Source organism: Vanellus vanellus (assembly GCF_965231255.1).
Source record: "Vanellus vanellus genome assembly, chromosome: 1".
NCBI classification, from domain to species: Eukaryota; Metazoa; Chordata; class Aves; order Charadriiformes; family Charadriidae; genus Vanellus; species Vanellus vanellus.
The window spans coordinates 164,723,500-164,742,556 of record NC_138905.1 but is presented as its reverse complement, the minus strand read 5'-3'; the positions used below and the strand labels follow the sequence as shown (position 1 = coordinate 164,742,556).

The 19,057-nt window shown below is 43.5% G+C and overlaps 1 protein-coding gene across 1 annotated transcript; it reads right to left on the bottom strand.

Annotated features, from left to right (window-relative positions):
• Positions 1 to 443: 443 nt before the first annotated feature.
• Positions 444 to 18,247, bottom strand: DCT (dopachrome tautomerase; the record flags this gene model as incomplete). The annotated part of the gene is made up of 8 exons (XM_082492800.1): positions 444 to 625; positions 2,922 to 3,123; positions 4,523 to 4,658; positions 4,764 to 4,943; positions 6,696 to 6,862; positions 7,944 to 8,044; positions 9,475 to 9,774; positions 17,851 to 18,247. The coding sequence occupies 8 exons, from the start codon at positions 18,245 to 18,247 to the stop codon at positions 444 to 446; spliced, it is 1,665 nt and encodes a 554-aa protein (XP_082348926.1).
• Positions 18,248 to 19,057: the final 810 nt, after the last annotated feature.

The following is a 19,057-nucleotide window of genomic DNA, read 5'->3' as shown; positions in this document are numbered from 1 at the left end:
AGACTATGTTATTCAGAATATTTATTGATAATCGTAAAATATGTTATTGAGATATATGTGTAGAGTTAATAACTTTCAGCATATCCTAGAGCTGCTAAATAAAATCAAAAACACATTGAGGTGAAAAATTATCTCAGTTATTCAAGTTGTCTTTTTTCTATTTGGATTCTTAGCTGCCTTGATCTAAATCTATAGATGATGACTTACAAGTGTCACACGCTCCAGATAACATTTGGTAATGGGAAAAGTCTAGCCTGTCTTGGGCCTTGCGCATATGTACCCAGAGACTTCATATATTACAATTCGCAAGATAACAGGAAAACCTGAATGAGAACAATGTAGTTAGCTGCCAAAGGAGCATGTGACAAACTCTCAGCTAAGATCTCAATGAGGCAATCAAGGTCACTTCCTACAAGAATCAGTAAAGAAACAAAGCGAGGGCGCTAGGCCTCTTCCATGTACTTTTTGGGGCTGAAGCTCACATTCATCAGTGGTTCAAAACCTCTTCTCTGTCTCTGGTGCTGGAAAAGTACAAGCAGCAGAACGAGCGTGGCCAGAGCTATAAGCGCTCCTCCAATTGTGGATCCAACCATGACAGCCCATATTTGGGTTTCTTCAGGTGAACCTGGAAATACAAAATGTCACAAGTGAGGACAGCACATAATTCCATTTCTCAAATCACATGGAAGAAAGAAAATATCCCACAGTCTGGTAATGATGATTACTTTTGTGGCCTAGAGACCCACTGGCCAGAGGGGAAATGGGTAATGCACCGTGTAACCAACACACATACCAAAGCCAGAGACATTTCCTGCCAGAGAAGTCTACAGCTGAATTTAAACCTCAGTCTTTCATACAAATTAAAGTGTTGAGAACAGGCAAGATTAACAGTAACAAGACAAAAAGACCATTCTCTTATCTAATTTTGCAAAAATTATGAATTATATAAGCAATGCTCTCTATAATGACATTTCAGCATAGCTGTTTCCAAACTATTTTGGTCAACAGAAACCCCTCAAATTTTCCTATAGACCACAAAGAAGCCTACTGTCAAACTTTTAACTGAAAACGCTACTTAATGTGGTTCTGCTGACCGGCTCCAGATCACACCCTCTGATTTTGGACCACTTTTGGGGAACCACTTCTGTCTTCTAAGAGAATATTGCCCATTCTTATAATAACCCTGCTCCACTTGGATGAATAACTTTATTTTGTGTTTTCATTTATGCTCTCAGAAGTAAATATTGCCTGCTGTCCTGTTCTGAAAAATGCTACGTATACTGAGACGGCAACAATTATATTTGGCTAATATTCACAAAAACTTCTCAAAAGGTATTTAATACTTAAGGTATTTAAAGTTAGTTAGGCATATGGGCTTAATGAGACAGATGGCTCAAGGCGATGTCACACTGACTATAAAAGCAACTGAAAGTTGTGTGCCCCAATCTGCAGTCTCTGTCAACAAAAGGGTTGAGGGCAATCATGCCCAAATTCAGTAAGGTCCCAAAGTGAAACTTTACTATCTCTCAAGTAAGAACCAGCACTGTATTACATACATTGATTTCTAACGTGGTTATATGAAGTAGAATTAGCAAGTTATATATTTAGATAAAAGAGAAGGGTTTGTATGTAAAAAAATGTGTTGTCCGAACACAGACCATGCAGACAGGGATAGATACGCTGCTTCACAGTGAGTTAGCAATTTCTTTAGGTGGCAGTTGAGAAACAGCAGAACCACAAATTGCCTTTTTTCCTCCCTGAGTACCTCATGCCCAGGGAGGAGCAGCATTTCCAAAGCCAGAGTGGGAACAGTAGTCCAAAGGGAGGTAAACATATGCTCCATAAACAGGGAAGTTTAAATTCCCAGGGGCAATTCTGGGGACACCCCTGAGAAAAGCACTGCAGAAGCAGCTAGCGTGCCTCCACAAGCCAGGGCTTCCCTGCATGAATACCGCCTGAGGACAAGGGTTTCAATCTTTTGCAGTCCATAGACCTTTAAACAGTCTCCATGGATTAAAACCACAGATACACGGTAAGCATTTAGAAGAAATTTCTGGCCACATAGGTTAGATAAGCACCTACTGCCTCTCAAAGGAATAGAGAGGGAGAGAAAGAAACTGCTCAGATTTACTCTTCAGTAAAGCATCCGAAGCATGGTTTTCATGCATTCCTTACACTTGCGCCTTTTACAAACATTTGTAACTTGTGTTGCAAATTTTAGGGTTTGTGCATAAATACTTTGCTTTCTTGTTTTTTGCCTTTATCTGATTTGTGTCAAAGGTAATTTCAAACAAATACAGACAAACCCTAAGGCATATCACAGCTACGGGCATGGAAAAAATCTTTACAATTTACACAATTTTACACAATTTTACACAATTTTACACAATTTTACACAATTTTTACACAATTTTTACAATTTACACAAAACACCCAGGTACGTCTCTCTGATGTATCCAAAGATTAATGGGGTTCATCTCTAATGAGATTCACAGTGCAGTATTATTCAGAGCTCTGTGCAAAACACATATTTTCTAACGACCGGCGTCAGCCAGACAAGCTCCCTGGCAGAGTGCCCGACCTCTGACAGTTTAAAGGATCCTATAACAGGCACAAACAGCACTGGGAGCAGAAGCCAAAATCAAAGACTCCTCAACCCCGAAGGAGCACATCGTCTATGCCGGAGCACTTCAAGTTGATGCATTTTGCAGCGGAGCAAACTAAGGATGTGCACACTTGTAGTTACCGCGGCTTACATGGTGAGTTGTAACCGTCTGTGCTACATTATGTGATTGCTGGTGAGAAGGTGAATAGACCCAAGTGTTTTGTGAAAGGTGCCTTATTTTCCATACACCTGTGTCGCTGAAAACGTGAGCTCCCATCTCTTCGCCTGGAACTTCCTCTACACCTCTGAGACGTACCTGGCAGGTCAATGGCGTAGATGTAGCCGAGCTGCTCCGCGGTTTGGAAGAGCTCGTCGTTGGTCACAGGAGGGAAAAAAGGGACCATGTTATACAGTCTGTTGTGACCGATGGGGGCCAGCTCTGCAGGCCAGGCGTTGTCCGGGGGGTTAAACCGCTTCATCCACTCATCAAAGATGGCATCAGTAAAGGAGTGAAGAACCTGCAAATCCAGGCATAGGCACGCACACTTATTAAGGGTCTTTCTGAACTCAACAGCACTTAAAACACTCTCGTCTAAGGTGGGAGCAGCTTTTGAGAGAGAAGAGGGTAATCTAATTTAGGTGGGATTTACAGAACGGGAAACCACAAAAGCTCGTGAGAATGAAGTAAACTGATTTCCTGCATGGGACACTTTGCTGTATATGTCCTTGTTGCTACTTGTTCATAATAAGCTCTTTCTCCAGACAGTTTAATATCAGCCAGCAGTGAACGGGCAGGTCCGTCCTCGAGGGTGAGGGCCTGTTGAGCTCATTCAAGTGAATGTACCTGCCAAATATAATTCACTGTCACTCGTATTTGAAGAGGTACAGAAAATTGCAGGAAATTTGATTCCTTCGTGCTCATTTGACAGTGTGCCACCAGTTCCACAGGTCTTGCCCAGTGAGCCTATAGGTCTGTAAAGCACTAATACAGGAAAGTTGTTTCCCAGTTGAGTTCAGACAACCATTACAAATGTCTGGGGCAGTTCAAATTAATTTCTGATGCACTTCTGCTTTTTAATTAACAGCCTTGAAAAAACTTAGAAAATATCTCATGGAAAATAATCTTGCATATAAAATTACAGCATAGTGAAATGAACACTTCATTGTGTAAGAAAGGAATCGATCTAGGAATTCAAGAATTATTAAGAAAATCATCTGAAGAACTACTTCATAAGTATTTGGGCTAACTTTTCCAACAAAAGATTGCAAACTTAAAATAAAGGTAAGAAAGAAATTAATTGTATAAAAATTTCCCTATATAATCAAGTGTGATTTAATCTAACAAAGAGGAAAAGAAATTGGCGTGAATTTATTAGGAGATAAATATGTGTAAGCACAGTCAACATTTGGCTTTTTATTTGCACGCTGCTGTTTGTGCTGCTTATGGCGGTGCAGCACTGTACCGATGTACCACTGAAATCACATTATTTCTATTACCCAAAAGACCCTGAAATTATATGTGCTTCCTTTTAGCCTGTGAAGTTTTAAACAAAGAAACAAACTACTTAGTCTACTGCTCTAAGAATAACTAACCCACATTCAGTTTATCTTGTTGCTGCAAAATTGTCTGGTGTAAACTATTAAATTTAGGTACCACCTAATGAAAGGATTCAGGGCAACGTGACTTGGAATAGCAGCTCTTCTCCCTAGAAATTTATATTTCACAAATCACCCTGAGATTTCTTCCCGCTTTAATGACCATTACACAGGCATGGCAATGTTCAAGAAAAGAGAAAAAAATCTCCTTTTCTATTTAAAGGACTTATTTTTAGGGAATTCACTTTACTTGTTTTGCAAACCTCTGGTGAGACAGCTTCTCTGAGCCACTGTCACTCATGCTGGGGCAAAAAGACATACCACAAAGATGGGATCATTGGCAGCTGCGTGAGGGAGAACGCTGGTCCCATTCAAGAAAGAGTGAGCCAAATTATGAAGGCTCAGCATCGGCGAGTTAAGGGCTCCACCTGGTTTATCAAAGCCCTCCAGCGCATTCCTGTGGATGGGTAAGAGCAGCATCAACTAACCATATTTTGCCAACAAACACACACATAAAGAAAACCCGTGACCCACTCAGCTCTGGAGGAGCCGAAGGACAGACCTGAAACTGAGACTGGAATTGCGGAAAAAGGGGGGGCTGTCGAACTCCTGCAGGGAAAGGCATCTCCTGACGTCCTCCACAGTGGGCAGCTGCTCGCTGGAGCCCTGGGGCAGCCTCCGCCGCAGTGGCCCCTCGTCACTCCCATTGCACAGTGTGACCATGCGGTTGTAGTCATCCAAGCTGAGCATGAAACAGAAAGAGGCACAATTCAGAAGAAGGTGATGACACCAGGCTCGGTGGCTTTGTCTCCCGGAGTATAAAAGAGGCCTCAGCTGTACGTGCAAGAGAGCAGGGGTTAGGAACTGACACCTCCTGGGGCATCTCAGTTCACCTCCCGTGGCCTGGGAGCTGAAGTTGTCACAGGACTGCCACCATGCCATGACTTTCTGTGGCTCTGCAGCCTCTGTGGACCATCAGTCATTTGCACCAAGACTCACCAGGCTCATCCTCCACAGAGAGAGGACATTTTAGAAAAGCCAAGCTCAATTCCCTTCGCACCTATTCCCCTCCCGAGGGCTTTGCAAGAACAGTTTTTGCCAGACAACCTAAAAGAGTCTTTTGAATTGAAAAACTTTCAGTCTTGGGTAAGGAGTAATTTATTAACTCTTAACAAAGAGGAAAATAGAAAAGAAACTCCCACTGTGGGGTGGGCTAAGAAAATGCAAGGAAAGACAGAAAACAGGATTTCGCTTTCCATCCCTCATCCTCGTTAGAAGAAAAGCAACTGCAATGCGTTACATCCTCCTTTTCAGGGCCTGGAGGACATCCTGCTGTTGCAGGGTTTGCCTACTAACTAATGGGGAGCAAGTCCTTTATATCAGGGAGAGAAAGAGGGAAGGAGGAGAAGAGAAACAGCGTAACACTTGTGGAAAAAAAAAATGTGCTATTCAGTATAAAATGAGATGGCATTTTCAGAAATGCCTGAAGTAAACAAAAGTCCTTCTTTCTTTAACCTTGGCAAGGCAAAAGTTTCACTTTGGGTTTCAAGAAAAAAACAAACCCCTATTTATCTTAGGGAAAAAGTAGGGGCAAGATTTAACGCCAGCTGGTGCCTAAAGCTAGAATTTCAAGTAGTTCTTTAGGTACCCAGAGAAAGAGACTCTTTTGAAAAGCCCTGAGCTCTTGGTACTTCTGTCTGACTGGCTGCACACTGCCCCAGAGCTGGCAGAGGAATGTTTTATGAAAATTGTAACCAGCAGCATCCTATGTCATAGGGCCCCAATCCTGCAGGCCAAAGCTCTGCCCTCACCCAAATCAGTATACGCCTACAGAGAGCCGGCAGCAAGCTCCTGGCTCTCTCCGTGTTACTTTCCATGCAAAATCTCAGCCACTTCGAAGTCAATCCCCAAACTGCACTAAATCTATCAGGAATATAAATATATATATAAATGTATATTTATATAAACATTATGTATATTATATTTATATATAAAAACTAAATCTATATATAAAGGTGTATATATATATATATATATATAAAGGTGTATATATAAAGTAAAGATCTCTTTCAATACCAGGGAACAGATTTTTCAGCCTGTCTCTAGCTTCTTGTATGCCAAAACAGTTTTCTGTTTCTGCTGCCAAAATCAGTGGGGTGTTTGTTACAGAGACCCAACATGCAGGCATTTCTTCTTTAAAAAGATACTTGCCAGTGTGCAAACTCTTCAGACTTTTGGCAGCTTCAAATTGGCTGAATCAACTGAAATCCTGTACCAAAACAATCATCTTAAAAAATATGCTTCCATAATACAAGGGGAGGAAGTTTCCACAGCACCATCTACACACAAACCAATGGTGATTCCCAGTTTTAAAAAAAGATGTCTTGGCCCTTTTCCTGCCACTTACTCACACTGACAGAGCAGCCCACACACTCAGTACTGAATAAAAGCAAGGTTTGATGGGGATGCAAGCTTGCCTTAGATATTCTTGTACCTGTTACAAACTATTTGCCACTGGGAGAACCTGGAGCTCGGGCTGATCAGCTCCGGGTCATCCGGCCGCGATGCTCCGAAGAGCTGGTCCGTGCAGACGTCGCACTCGTTTCTACCCGTGGCAAAGTTCCAATAGGGCAGTGCAAAGGAGTCGTTGCCCACCAGTCGCTGCAATGGACAGAAACACGTTAACAGGGAATCACCTTCAATGGAAAGAGAAAGAAAGGGACTCCAGCAAGTTGTTTCCCTGGGTATTCACTGGATATTTCACTGGATATTCTGCTTTTCATTCTGCATTTCCCCTACATGCACTTCACAGAGATGCTCCAACTCCTTTCAAAAGATTGGGGTGTTAATTCAGTCCTAGCAAAGATGTTGTCCTTAGTTACTCCACTGTTGACCCACGCTTCTTTTGGCCATGTTTGGCTTTCAACCAACTCAGAGACCGGGCAGGAGAGCAGGAGCAGAATTGAATCGAGCCTTAAGCAACCAAGAGGTTTTCTGAGTGATGTAAGTGGGTAATGGGGTAAAATTGTGCATATGGTTTGCTTTTGCTCCAAAAAGGCTAGCCCTGAGGAAGAGTCTGAATTTGTTACTGACAGAGGAATACAGTTCATTTGCGTGTGCTTGCTTGTTAGATACGATTTCACGCAAGCAAGATCCTGCAGCTATTTTGATACCAACCACTTTCATTAGAGATCTGCAAGGCTAAAATACAGTAACATTGCCAACGTAGAAGTAATGCAAATGGAAATGAAACAGTGCTTCAACAACTGACTGTCAATAACGCTAAAGTATGTTTCTCTAAAAGACATATTGCTAAATATATGCGTGTATTAAACGTATAGCGTGGCACATTTAAAGGGGGTAATATTTAGAGTTGCTTTGATTAGGAGTGTATCTTCAATTTCAGCAGACAATATCTGTTACCAAGTTTTACGTGTAGATGTTGCTTTGATTTTTTTTAATAAACACTGTTAATTCACATCTCTTGTCCTCTGTTGGGGAGATGAAGAAAAAAATCTCCATGATAACCTTCACATCATTGTTTGCAGTGAGAAACTGTTCAGTCCGCAGTGTCTTGAAAGCACTGATTTCACTTTAAACAAAAAAGGATCAGTGAGCAAATACTCCTGGGAGTTTGGGTAAGAATCTGTCCTAGGAAATAGCTTACCCTTGGCTGGCTGGAAAAAGGCATGCAGCAAAAGAGAGAAGCTGCATGAGGAAAGGGAAAGGCTGTTCAGCTAACCTGCAGGTCTCTCTCCAGCAACAGCAAATGGTACCTATGCCAAGTGACAAAGGCGGGTCCTTGGTGGGAGAAATCGACACCTTTGAAGGGGCGGCCAGGTCCTACAAAGGGAAGATAAAGTAAGCGTTGAGGCACCAAATGAGGCTTGAGAGAAAGAGAGCACCTTCCTCTATTGCCTGGAGTGAAGTCAAACAAGAACCTGCAACTCTGCACCTTTGGAAAGAAAGCACACATCAGAAGCTACAACACTTACATGGGACAAGTGAACTCCTCCATGGACATTCACTTCAGTGCTTCTCAAAATCTCACATTCCCCCAAAAGTTGGACACTGTGAATATTTCCTACTCTTCTAGTGGATTTTGGTTTTAAGAAACAGTCTTGTCTAAAATCTTCGCTCCTTGCTAATATGTATCACATTACCTCATTCTCTTGCTCAGTGGCAGGACTTGCACCAAGTATCAGTCAAGAGAACCTCAGCATTTTCCACAACCTGCCAACAGTAATTCAACATGTCTTTTGCTGATTCTCTTCAAATTGGGCTTGTTATTTCTGGTACTGTGCTCTTGTTATTACACGTGAGAACTATGACACTCAAAGGCTAGGGGCTTCAAACCACATATGGATTTGTTTATCACTGAAGCGAGCTTCAACCCAGGTACGAATTTATTTATCACTGCAGCAGCACTGGAAGTTGTCTCTTCCCCTTTCCACATGACCGTCCTGTCCCCTGAAGGTCCTTTGCTCTTGCTAGGCCAGAGGCTGCTTCCTTCAGCCGTGCAAAATGGAAGCGTGTCAGAAGGGAAGACTGAAGAAAACCCACTGCAGGGTAGCAGATACCCTCTAGCAAAGAGGTAGGTATGGGCTGTGCGGGTTGCACATAGGACTGCTGGGCAGAAAAGCTGCCTCCTCCTGTGAGAGCTGGGCTTTGTGAAATGGGGCTGGCATAGGTACTTCTGTCTAGAAGAGCAATGAGGACTAGGAATCCTGATTTGGGAGAAAGCATGGGGTTGTTAGATACTCAAACCTCTGGTGTGGTTTGGTTTTAAAAGCTGGCTATGGTTAGACAGACAAATCCCATCCTTAGCGACTTGCTGAAGGCCACAGAAAGCAGTTCCCAACGTCTCTGCGTGGTCCCTGCCTTCACCACTGCAGAGCCCCTTTCCCACTGCTGTTGTATCTACCTTGTCCTGTGGACTAGGAACATCTTTTTAAAGTCGGTCACTGCCTGATCACACTTCAGTTCACCCAACGGTGGAGCCTGTGACCTGCCTTGCTGTCAGAAGGAAGATGCACCAGGAGTGCACAGGGTGTTTGGTTGTGGGGACCAGACTACAGCAGGTCTGAAGGTCCTTCAGCTGCAGGTGGCCACCAGCTTCTTACCACCGTTTCACTCCACAGATCTGCTCCTACTGGGACTCACTGCTTGCTAAAGTAACGCAGCTGTGTTAAGCATACTTATCTTTGTTCAGAAATTATACTTTTCACCCTTTCCTTTACCTGCAGAGCCCCTTGGATAAGAAAAGCACTAACCTAACAGCGTGTCTCTGACTGAGTAGTAATGGAGCCAAACAAAGTAGTTATAAATACTACAGTTGGCAATTTGTGGTTCCTCTCCAGTGGGACCGAGTAGACTCATCCAGTGCTGAGTTGCAATTACATAGTCTGGATGAACGGTTGTCTTTGCACGGTCTAGAGCATCGAAGAACTGCGTTCTCTCCTCTGCAGTCAGGGAGTGGACATCCTTCCTGACAACTGGTGGCTTCCTCACATTGCAGTCAGAGCCGGTCCAGCCAAACTTGCAGTCACCACAGTTATAGCCAGCAAAGTTTCCTGAATCAAGAGGGAAAGAGCAGTCATGACATTATGAATCAGGGAAAATTAACAGTGAAATGCAGAAGAATTAACAATTAGCACCCTTTTTCCCCAGAGACACCAGTTCCTGGAGGGGGAAACATCTAAGCAGACTGGCAGCTTTGCCAATCACCTAACTAGAAGGATGTCTCTCTTCCCAGAGCCATGGAAGGGCCAAGAATCACACTCAGCCAGCTGGGGAGGTGAAGCGCTGGGTAATGGGCTTCATGCCCCAAGGTGCTCAGAGCTCTGTGAAGCCCTCAGGCACGTGAGGAGTCTCACCGAGCAGAGGGCCAAGCACTTCAGGTTAAGCACGTGATGAAGTGCTTTGCTCAGTTGGCTCTCAAGTACTCCCAGACTTCCAGGATCAATCACCAAAAAAGGGTCGGCTCATGTGGATTCCTAAGCACAGAAAAAAAAAAAATCCCCAAACAAAACAGTTCTCTTAAGGACAAAACTCAGGAAAAACTGGTTTCTGTTAACAGTGTATCTGGGACACAACACAATCCAGGACAAACACCAGGGGTGCTGGCAGGACATGCTTTAAGCATTATTAAATGGTGCTGAGAAACACTGCAGCACCGTCATTCCCTGCTGGCATCATTCCAAAGGCAAGTAATGGGGTTCGCTCCAGGCTGTAGGCTCAGACCCTCTCATGCAATGGAAGAGCCCAGGAAAGCGGAGCTTGCTTTAAGCGTGGCCTCTTGCCCACCATGGCAGACGACCAGAAGCAGCAGCAAGGTCCTGCTGCAGCTCGCTTTGCCTTTGCCAGGGGAGATGGGGAAGGACCGTTCCTGCAACGGACATTTGCCTCCTGCCCCTCACACAGGCAGGCTGCGGGCCTAGCAGGGCTGTAGGACAAGCATTGCTGCCAGGGGAAGGAGGTAGCAAAGGGGGAAGCAGGGGTCCTCTGGGATCTCCACGCCATTCTCCAAAATCTGCACTGAGACTTCTTAACCCCACCCTCCTTCCAACCCCACGTGCCCACTCACTCCACAACAACCATGTCAGTTGTCTTCCAAAATGCCACAAAATCTCACTGCTCCCCACACATATTGGCACTGATAGACCCGGGACAGGCTTTGGGCTAACATGGAGATGGGGAAGTGGCTTATGAAATGTTCCTGGATGGGCAGATGCCCCTAGGCTGTAGGATTGAGTCTATGAGCAGAACAATGGTTAACACTAAATCAAGATTTCAGATTGTCGGGGACTACAAGGTTTATTACCAATCTCAAAGACCCCCAAGGTTACAAGGGCTGTTACCAAGAAGGCTGTGTAGGTTATGGCTAGCTTTAGGATAAGGACTGCTGAGCTCTAAACATTTGTGACAGACTCCTATGAGGCCTACCAAGAGGACATGAGGACTTCTAACTGGAGGTTTGGGGACCTTATGGTTACTTCAGAGGCTCTGAGAGCTATAGGTTTACATGCTATCATGGAGCTTAGGACCAGTGCTAAGACTAGGGACCATAGGGGTGGAGACCAACTAGGTGTTGGATCATGCACAGCCCAATGGCATACCATGACAACATTTTTCAGGTGTATGGCTAACGTTTCATCCCGATGCAGGTAGGAGCAGCTGGAGTCAGCCACCGTGTTCCAGCTAGGGCAGAAGGCACTCAAAGCCAGGGTTCTGCATTGGTTTAGGGGGATGAAGACATATGCCACAAAATGCAAGTAATTTATATTTTTATGAAAGAAAGAAGATTGGATGGATATGTTATTATGACGAGGGCAGAGATTAAGATGGGGGGAAGCAACACAGAAAGTTGATTTTATCACAGTATCCTGAGAGTCCCATCAGAAGAGCATAATTGCTGTTTGAATCTGGTGTACTCCACTATCTGTACACTTGCTCATTTTTGACCACTCAGCCTAGCTATTAGGGCCCATCACATACTCCAGCCTGTACTGACCAGATGACAAATATCAGGAATACCTTGCAACATTGCCTAATTAAGCCATGTGTATTGCACAAGTTTCAGTACATGGACCATGAATTTCTGGAAAGCGGTTGTCATCCGCTCACGCCCAAAGGTACAATACAATCCTTTTTAAAAGAAGGGGGGGAAAGCAGAAATTAACTATTAAAAGATCTGTCAATAACTTTTTTTGAGATTGGAGGTTACGCTTCCAGTAATTCAAATGACTCATCTAATCTCAGCATTGGATAAGCATCACATTGAAATATAGCACTAACAGAACCCGAGTCAGTGCAACACCAGGTTTGTTGGGTTTCAGTACCAGAACAAGACTTCACCAGTCACTTGTTGAGGCTCTGATGGTGCCTATTTCTCTGTCTGTGAGGGTCCTTTACCTCTACGCAGCTTTTGATGAGCAAGACCATTTTATTGGACAATATCCGTATTTTAGGTATACTTTATGTGCCTCCTCAGGCTATGAAAAGAAATTTGCAAAAGCCTGAAATTCAGAGTCATCTTCATGGGAAAAAAACTCCTCTCCATCTGTATGGCATCTGAAGTCAGAAAGAACTAGTGACTCCTTACTTGTTTCCCTTGGGAAGGTGCTAATTATATCCAACTGATGCTCTGCAAGATATTCTTCCTTAATTGCCTAATCTATGAAGTAATCCAAGGGGTCCATTCTTCCCACCACTTCACTGGATGCTTTTCAATGGGACATGAGCTTTTACTGAGTAAGAAGGAGGATTGCAGTGAAGAGACTGGCAAACAGAAGGAGCCAATTTCCAGGCAAAGCGGTATTTCACACTGCAGTATTACTGCTGACTGTGTTGAACATGTTTGTGACATCCTCAGATCTAGTTGGCAATGTTCTCTTGTCAGAAATGCACACAACAACAACACTTCATGACATTGAAAGTTGCTTTTTGTCGTTTTCTTTCAATAGACTCCATGCATCACAGGACTGCCATTACGCGGCAGCTGAAATGCTGAGAAGCTGATGGAGGTTTGTGGGATTTCCCACATTGCAAACAGGAAAGACCGCAGTACTCAGACCCATGTTTTTTATGTCCCATCCAAACCAATTTTGCAGCATTTTCTTCTAGAGCACTCTACCAGGAAATGACGCGTTGCTGTTTTCAGAAAGTTAATTTACTGCCTTGTGGACTTCCCACGTGATAGCACTGTATGTCCCAGTCTCTTACAACTTAACTTCTATGTCTGCTACGCTGGTGATGGTGGAGTTCAATGGTACAACTCTAGGAGGGCAGGGAAAGTAATCTCATATTATCAGGGTATAGCACACAGTAGACATTTTCGGTAAGACAGTGGGACTCTTTCAAGATCCTTTTGAATGCAGGGACCATAGGAACATGCAAGGATTCATGCCTTGGCATTTTTTTGCCTTCAGCGACTAACATGCAGCAACTCAGCGTACCACCTCTCTGAGGCTATGCCAGGGACAACGAAGATTATTGTTACCTCTTGTGGTTCCTAGAGAATATAGTGTGGGAGGTTGTTCTGGCACACAGACAGGAGATCATGTCACAGATGGGGTCCAGATGCTCCCTGATTGTTCCACTGCTTTCAGGAATGACCATTGTACTGTTGCTGGGCAAAAAGAATCATCTGGGGCGTCTTCCCCACTAACCCTTTTGTCTGAAGATGGTATTACATACCTCGGGAGCTGTCTCCTTCCATGCCTAATTTCACCATCATTAATGGTGCTCTTTCCCAGTCAAGTTGGATGAATCTGGCTGTTTCTGGAGGCACTGCGGCCATGCTACTTCCCTCAATGTGTCAGTCCCCAGGTACGACACTGAGAAAAAGACTCGTCTTATGACATGGCACTTGGTATGTGTTAATACACATCACTGGTATATGCTAACACCAGTTATCACATATCACTGTAGTTATTTCTCAACCCCAGTGACTGCCTGAGCTCACAGACAGGGATTTTTCTATCTCTGAGCAGCCACAGCGTGTTGTAGGCCTTCAGAGACTGAGCGTAACACAATAACTCCATCAACACAGTGTCTTTTCTTCAGTAAAAAAGGAACCTATCCAACACTCACCATCTTCTGCCTTGTTTTATTATGAAATCTGAGCAGCTGCCATGCCTCTTCCTTCCACAGAGACCAGCTTAATACACATCATTTATTGGATGAGGAGAAAGGACTCCTTTTCAGACTTCTTTAGCTATTCCATTAAAACAGGAGTTACATTAGATCTGAAACACCAACATACTGCAGTATCCCAAGGGTAGGATCAGGATTGCTGCTGTGAGAGATAAATGGTTAGCTCTTCTGTCTCTTCTAGCTCTTCATTTGGACGTACTATTAGGCTGCAGGATGTGGAAGATCTGTACCTAGCACAGGCTTTAACAGGGTCATCAAGGTATGGTTATAATTTAATATTATCCCACAGTCACGTTGCCCTATAATAAGTAAATGAAGTGTATTTTATAACTACTTCAAAAGCTCATTTCTACCTAATGGGAAGGCCATCGTATCAGCTACATGGCTTAACTGGCAATTTGCTTATAGCTAAACAATACAATTTAAACCTTCTGTCCCCAGCTTGAGTAAATATTGCACAGGGATGTTAAAAGTTATTATTTTTTTTCCTTTTTTCAAAAAACTTCTATGAAAAAAAAAAAAGTAATGTTCAGCACATGTCCACATGTCAACTGTAGAAAGTGACAGGAAAAGCAATGAATGATAATCATGTTTAACTCCTCAGTGAACTCAAACTACGTCACTGTTTAATCACTGTCACAATCTGTACTAGCAACCACATGACTGACTGCAGTGGTTTTTTCACAATAATCTTTTGTGCTGAGTTTTTAAAATGCTATACCAGATCTATATCCCGCTAGTACAATTTTTTCCTTCAGAACTCAAAATATCATTTCAATCGTAAGTCTTCTAAAACAGTATTCATCTAAACTAAATTTAACCATCCCACTGAAATACTGCTTTGTTGTGTAATTAGTTACGAGTGTCAATTTTCAGCGTTAGACTAGTGCATCCAACATTTTGTCTAATCCAACACATGCACCTTATTGAAAAACAAACTGCCATATTCCCATTCACAAAGCACTGCACGCTGTTAGGGATTGTCATCAGGTCATTTCAGTTTAAGAATTTATATAAATCAAATTAATATTAGGTGCACCCAAACCAATTGTAGAACACATACAATGGATTCCAAACTGAAATTAGACAGTAACTAAAAACTCTTTCCTACCTCCCAGGTACATTCATCTTTTTTCTAGAGATTATATTTTTGCTGCCACCAACATATTGAGTGAAATATGCTGCAAGTAGCATCCTGACAACAGACTTACAATTGTCTTTTTGACCATAGCTCTTTGTACAAAAAGTGGGAAGTAAAGCTTGATCTTTCTGTTGTACTAATCTTACTGTTATATTTGTCCCCAGTTAAAGAAAGACTATTGCATGTTATCTGTTAAAGCCTAGAAATGGAATTTTTTTTTTAATTTTACTTAGAAAATTTACATTAATTTGAGAAAAAATATAAAAATAATCCAATCCCACAATAACCATTTATCAATATTTGTGCTTGGGATTTTCTTCTTTTTTTTTTTTCCCTGAAATATTCAGCACCCAGACCTGGATGGATATGATTTTAAGACATTTTTTCCTCAATTAACAGCCACAACAAATGGCCAAATTTTCAGACTTCCTTTTATCCCTAGCTATTAAGTTTTTAGCAGAAATCTCAAATCTGGAGTGAGAACTCCAGAATCCCCTCTGTGGAAAATCCTGACCCCTGTTCCTCACAGCTCCTCCAGGTTTTCTACCATACAGCCATCAGCTATATGACACGTTCGAATGGCATTGTCTAACCAAATATAATCAGCTACATGGCAGCTGGAGGTCCCATAGCTTATCATTTACACCATGTCTAAACTATAAATTAAACAATGCCAAGATGGCACTGGAACACGACCGTTTATATTGTTAAAATGCTAGAAAGAGCCTCGGCATGGGTTGGAGTTTGCACAAGCCAGGAACCATTTCAAATAGGCAGTCCGCACATAACATTCTTTTTGAAAATAAGATACCTTAATAGTAGAGATGTGCACTGTTCCATGTCCCTTTGAACGAGCATATCTAATTTATGTTCCCTACCATAGGTATGATAGCCCTAGATGCCTAATAAAGACCACACTTAAAACTCTGGTCTGCAGACAGCCAACCAGTGTATAAAACAGAATGAAAAAAAAAACCACAACAAAATACTAATAGGCACAGACACATGATCACCAGCATTGTAAAAGCATCACATCTAATTCAAATCCCACGCAGTTGTGAACTTCTTAGCCTTCTCCTAGAAATGCCTTTGCACGCAGCATCAAGCAGAGTAGAGCCCAGGAAACCTTTCTGAAAAGCATCCTTAAGGATGCCTTCCACCTTAATCTTTTATCACTGGTATATTTAGATAATAAAGACTGCAAGGAGAAAGAGGAATACAAGTGAAAGAAAAACACAGTGAGAGAAACCAGATTTAAAGCGCCAAGGAGAGTGGACAGCTCAGAAGTAAGGCTGAATGAAAGGACACTACATTCTGGTCACATAACTTAGGACCCAGCCCTGCAAATACCAAATACCGGTGCTTACCCCTATTTGGACAAGCAAATTAATGTCTGCCTATGTAGACCATGTCTGTCTACACTGCTCTTCAATTTACTCCCAGATTTTGATAACCTAATTACTCAGACTGCGTAAACATTGGTGTATGCCCATGTGCTTCAGTGCTCTTCTGACTCAGGGTCTGTGCCTGTATGTGATACCTGACTTTAGTTTTGGAGGTATATAAGAACCTTTAAAATGAAAAAAACCTACATCAATTTTTTTTTTTTTGTAAAGTGTCTAGAAAAGTATTTCCACACAAGCATTTGAAATCTAGTCAAAGGAAGAGGTTAAAAAACAATTTATACTCTGAAGTCTGTTATTATTTTCAGGCGCTTCAGTAAGGCCATATATCCATTTAAGTCACCTGCCACTGCCTCTCTGCTTTCAGCTGATAACAGCATTGCAAAACTTGACCTCATGGGCTGAAATTTTCTGCAGTGCTTCTTTCTCAGATTGATCTGGGCTTTTTTGATAGTGAGAGCCGAGGTATATTTTAGACAAAAGAGTTCAGCTAGTTCTAAGAATCAGGTAGATGGAAAGCAGGTTATTCTTCCCATGTTAGAAAATTCAAACAACTTTATGTTTCCAACAAGAAACCCCAGGCTGCATTTGAAACCTGCCTAGCAGGTGACTTCAGTCCTTGAGACGTGCTCTTTGCCCGAATGTTGTTACCATCTCCTGCCAGCCCTGCAACGCAACCTGGGCTGAGACTGCATTTCCCACTCATTTTATCCCTCCTTCAACCAGGGTTGCTGCTGAAAATGAGTCCTGTTGCCTTATCCTATCCTGACTCCACCTTCCTGTTCCCTCATTCCTGCTCTTATTAAGACCTGTCCTTTTGGCCAGGTTAGCCTCCAAGCACATCAGCTCCCTGATCCGTTTCTCCTCCAGCAAGTGAACGTGGGAGCCCACGTAAAGTCACGGGCCAGAAGGAGCAGCTGGAGATGGGGAGGAAAAGGGCAGGATGGCCTCTTTGGTGGTTGTACGGACTCATTTTGGATCAAAATGAGTTGTAGACTTAGTTAATGACCTCGGGAAAGACCGCAGCCAGACATCTACACATTTTCAGTGCGCAGGAGTATATTGTGCTGCAAAGTACTACTCCAAGAGGAATAAATCTCTGATTGATGCACACTGATACAAATTCACTGAGCCGTGATTAGCAGTGACAGAGGTTTGAATGCAGCACTGAAACATGCAAAACTCTGTGGAGAAAGGTGATGGGTGGCTACAGGGACAACTCCAGGGGGAGAGAGGAAAACCCAAAAGTTTGCATGAGAGAAAACACTTATTCAACTCCGTTGCTCTAAAAATGTGCTGATAGTATCATGAACATGACCATATTTTTAGGAAACTGATAATATTTGAAGCCTTCTTGATGCCTTATGCTACTAGGAATGTTTCTGGCCTTCAGAGCCAGGTCAGCAGACCCATCCATCCCCATCTCCTCACCCCAGCGCCCTTCTCACCTGTGCACCGACAGCTCTGGTTGAAGAACTTGAGGGGCCACCGTTCCCGGTCATCCACATTTCGAAGGGTGTAGGGGCCACTCCAGGGCTGAGTGTCGGCCTGTACCCCCTGACACTGTCCCCTGCCCTGCAGGGACCCGCAGACGTTGCCTGGCTCCGTTCCCAAGGCCGGGCAGCAGCGCTTCAAGCGAAGGGCATCCACCGTCATGCAGGCACGGGGGAACTGTGCCTGCACCCCGGGGGGACAGCAGCAGCTCAGGTAGCCCAACCCAGCCCAGAAGAGCCACCTCAGGGTGCCCATTACGGCCGGGTGCAGGCTCTGCCTCTCTGCTGGACCTGAGCGAGCTGAGCATGGAGATGTCTGTCGTGGGACAACCTGGCCTCGCCACAGCTCCATGCCCCAGCTGACCGGGATAATCCCTCTTGCTGCTGGGGATGCTGGTGCCAGGTGTTTGTTTAATCCTGGTCTCTAATTGCCTTGAATACAGTTCAAAAGACGGGTGCTTTGGCTCTGCGGTGCCTGCCCAGCAGCCACGGCTCCGAGCGGGGTTTATATAGAGGTTGGGAGAAGCCCTCATTAGAGGGATTAGCATGGCACAAATCCTCGTGTTTTGCACATGACATCAAGAGCAGAAAAGACGCCAGCATGAGAGCAAGTTCTGCGGGCTCTGGCGGCTTGTCAGGAGGGTGAATGCCTCAGATTTATTTCTCCATGTCTTTCGTGAGCTTTGAGAAATTGATGGTCTTGTTTCAGCTGAGGTGGCTGGAGAAGCAGGTTTATTCTTTTAATCAGAACCCTGTAAACAGCTGATAAATAGAAGAGGAAAACCCTTCTCTTTTCAGTTCACTCACTGCAAGATAGTACTTTCCACTAAAGCAGCAGCAGCAAAAAATGAACTAGAAGCACAGAGGATAAGGGTGCATCATTAACGAAAATTAATAAACTTGGTAGTAATAGCTTGGGATAGAGACTCCACCTGCTGACTGCAGAGCTCCAGTGCTTGTACTGTAAACGTCTGAGTGGCAAGTGGGGAAGGGTTCCCTTCTTAACAGTCTTTTCACATGCAGAATGAATTATTTAATTGTTTTTAAAGGATCCTTGTTTGCTCTCTAATCCTTTCCCCATCATTACACCAGAGGTTGTTTCGGGGCCGGTCGGGCTGCTAGAGTTTCAGAACTGTCACAGCTGAGCATTTATCACCCACCT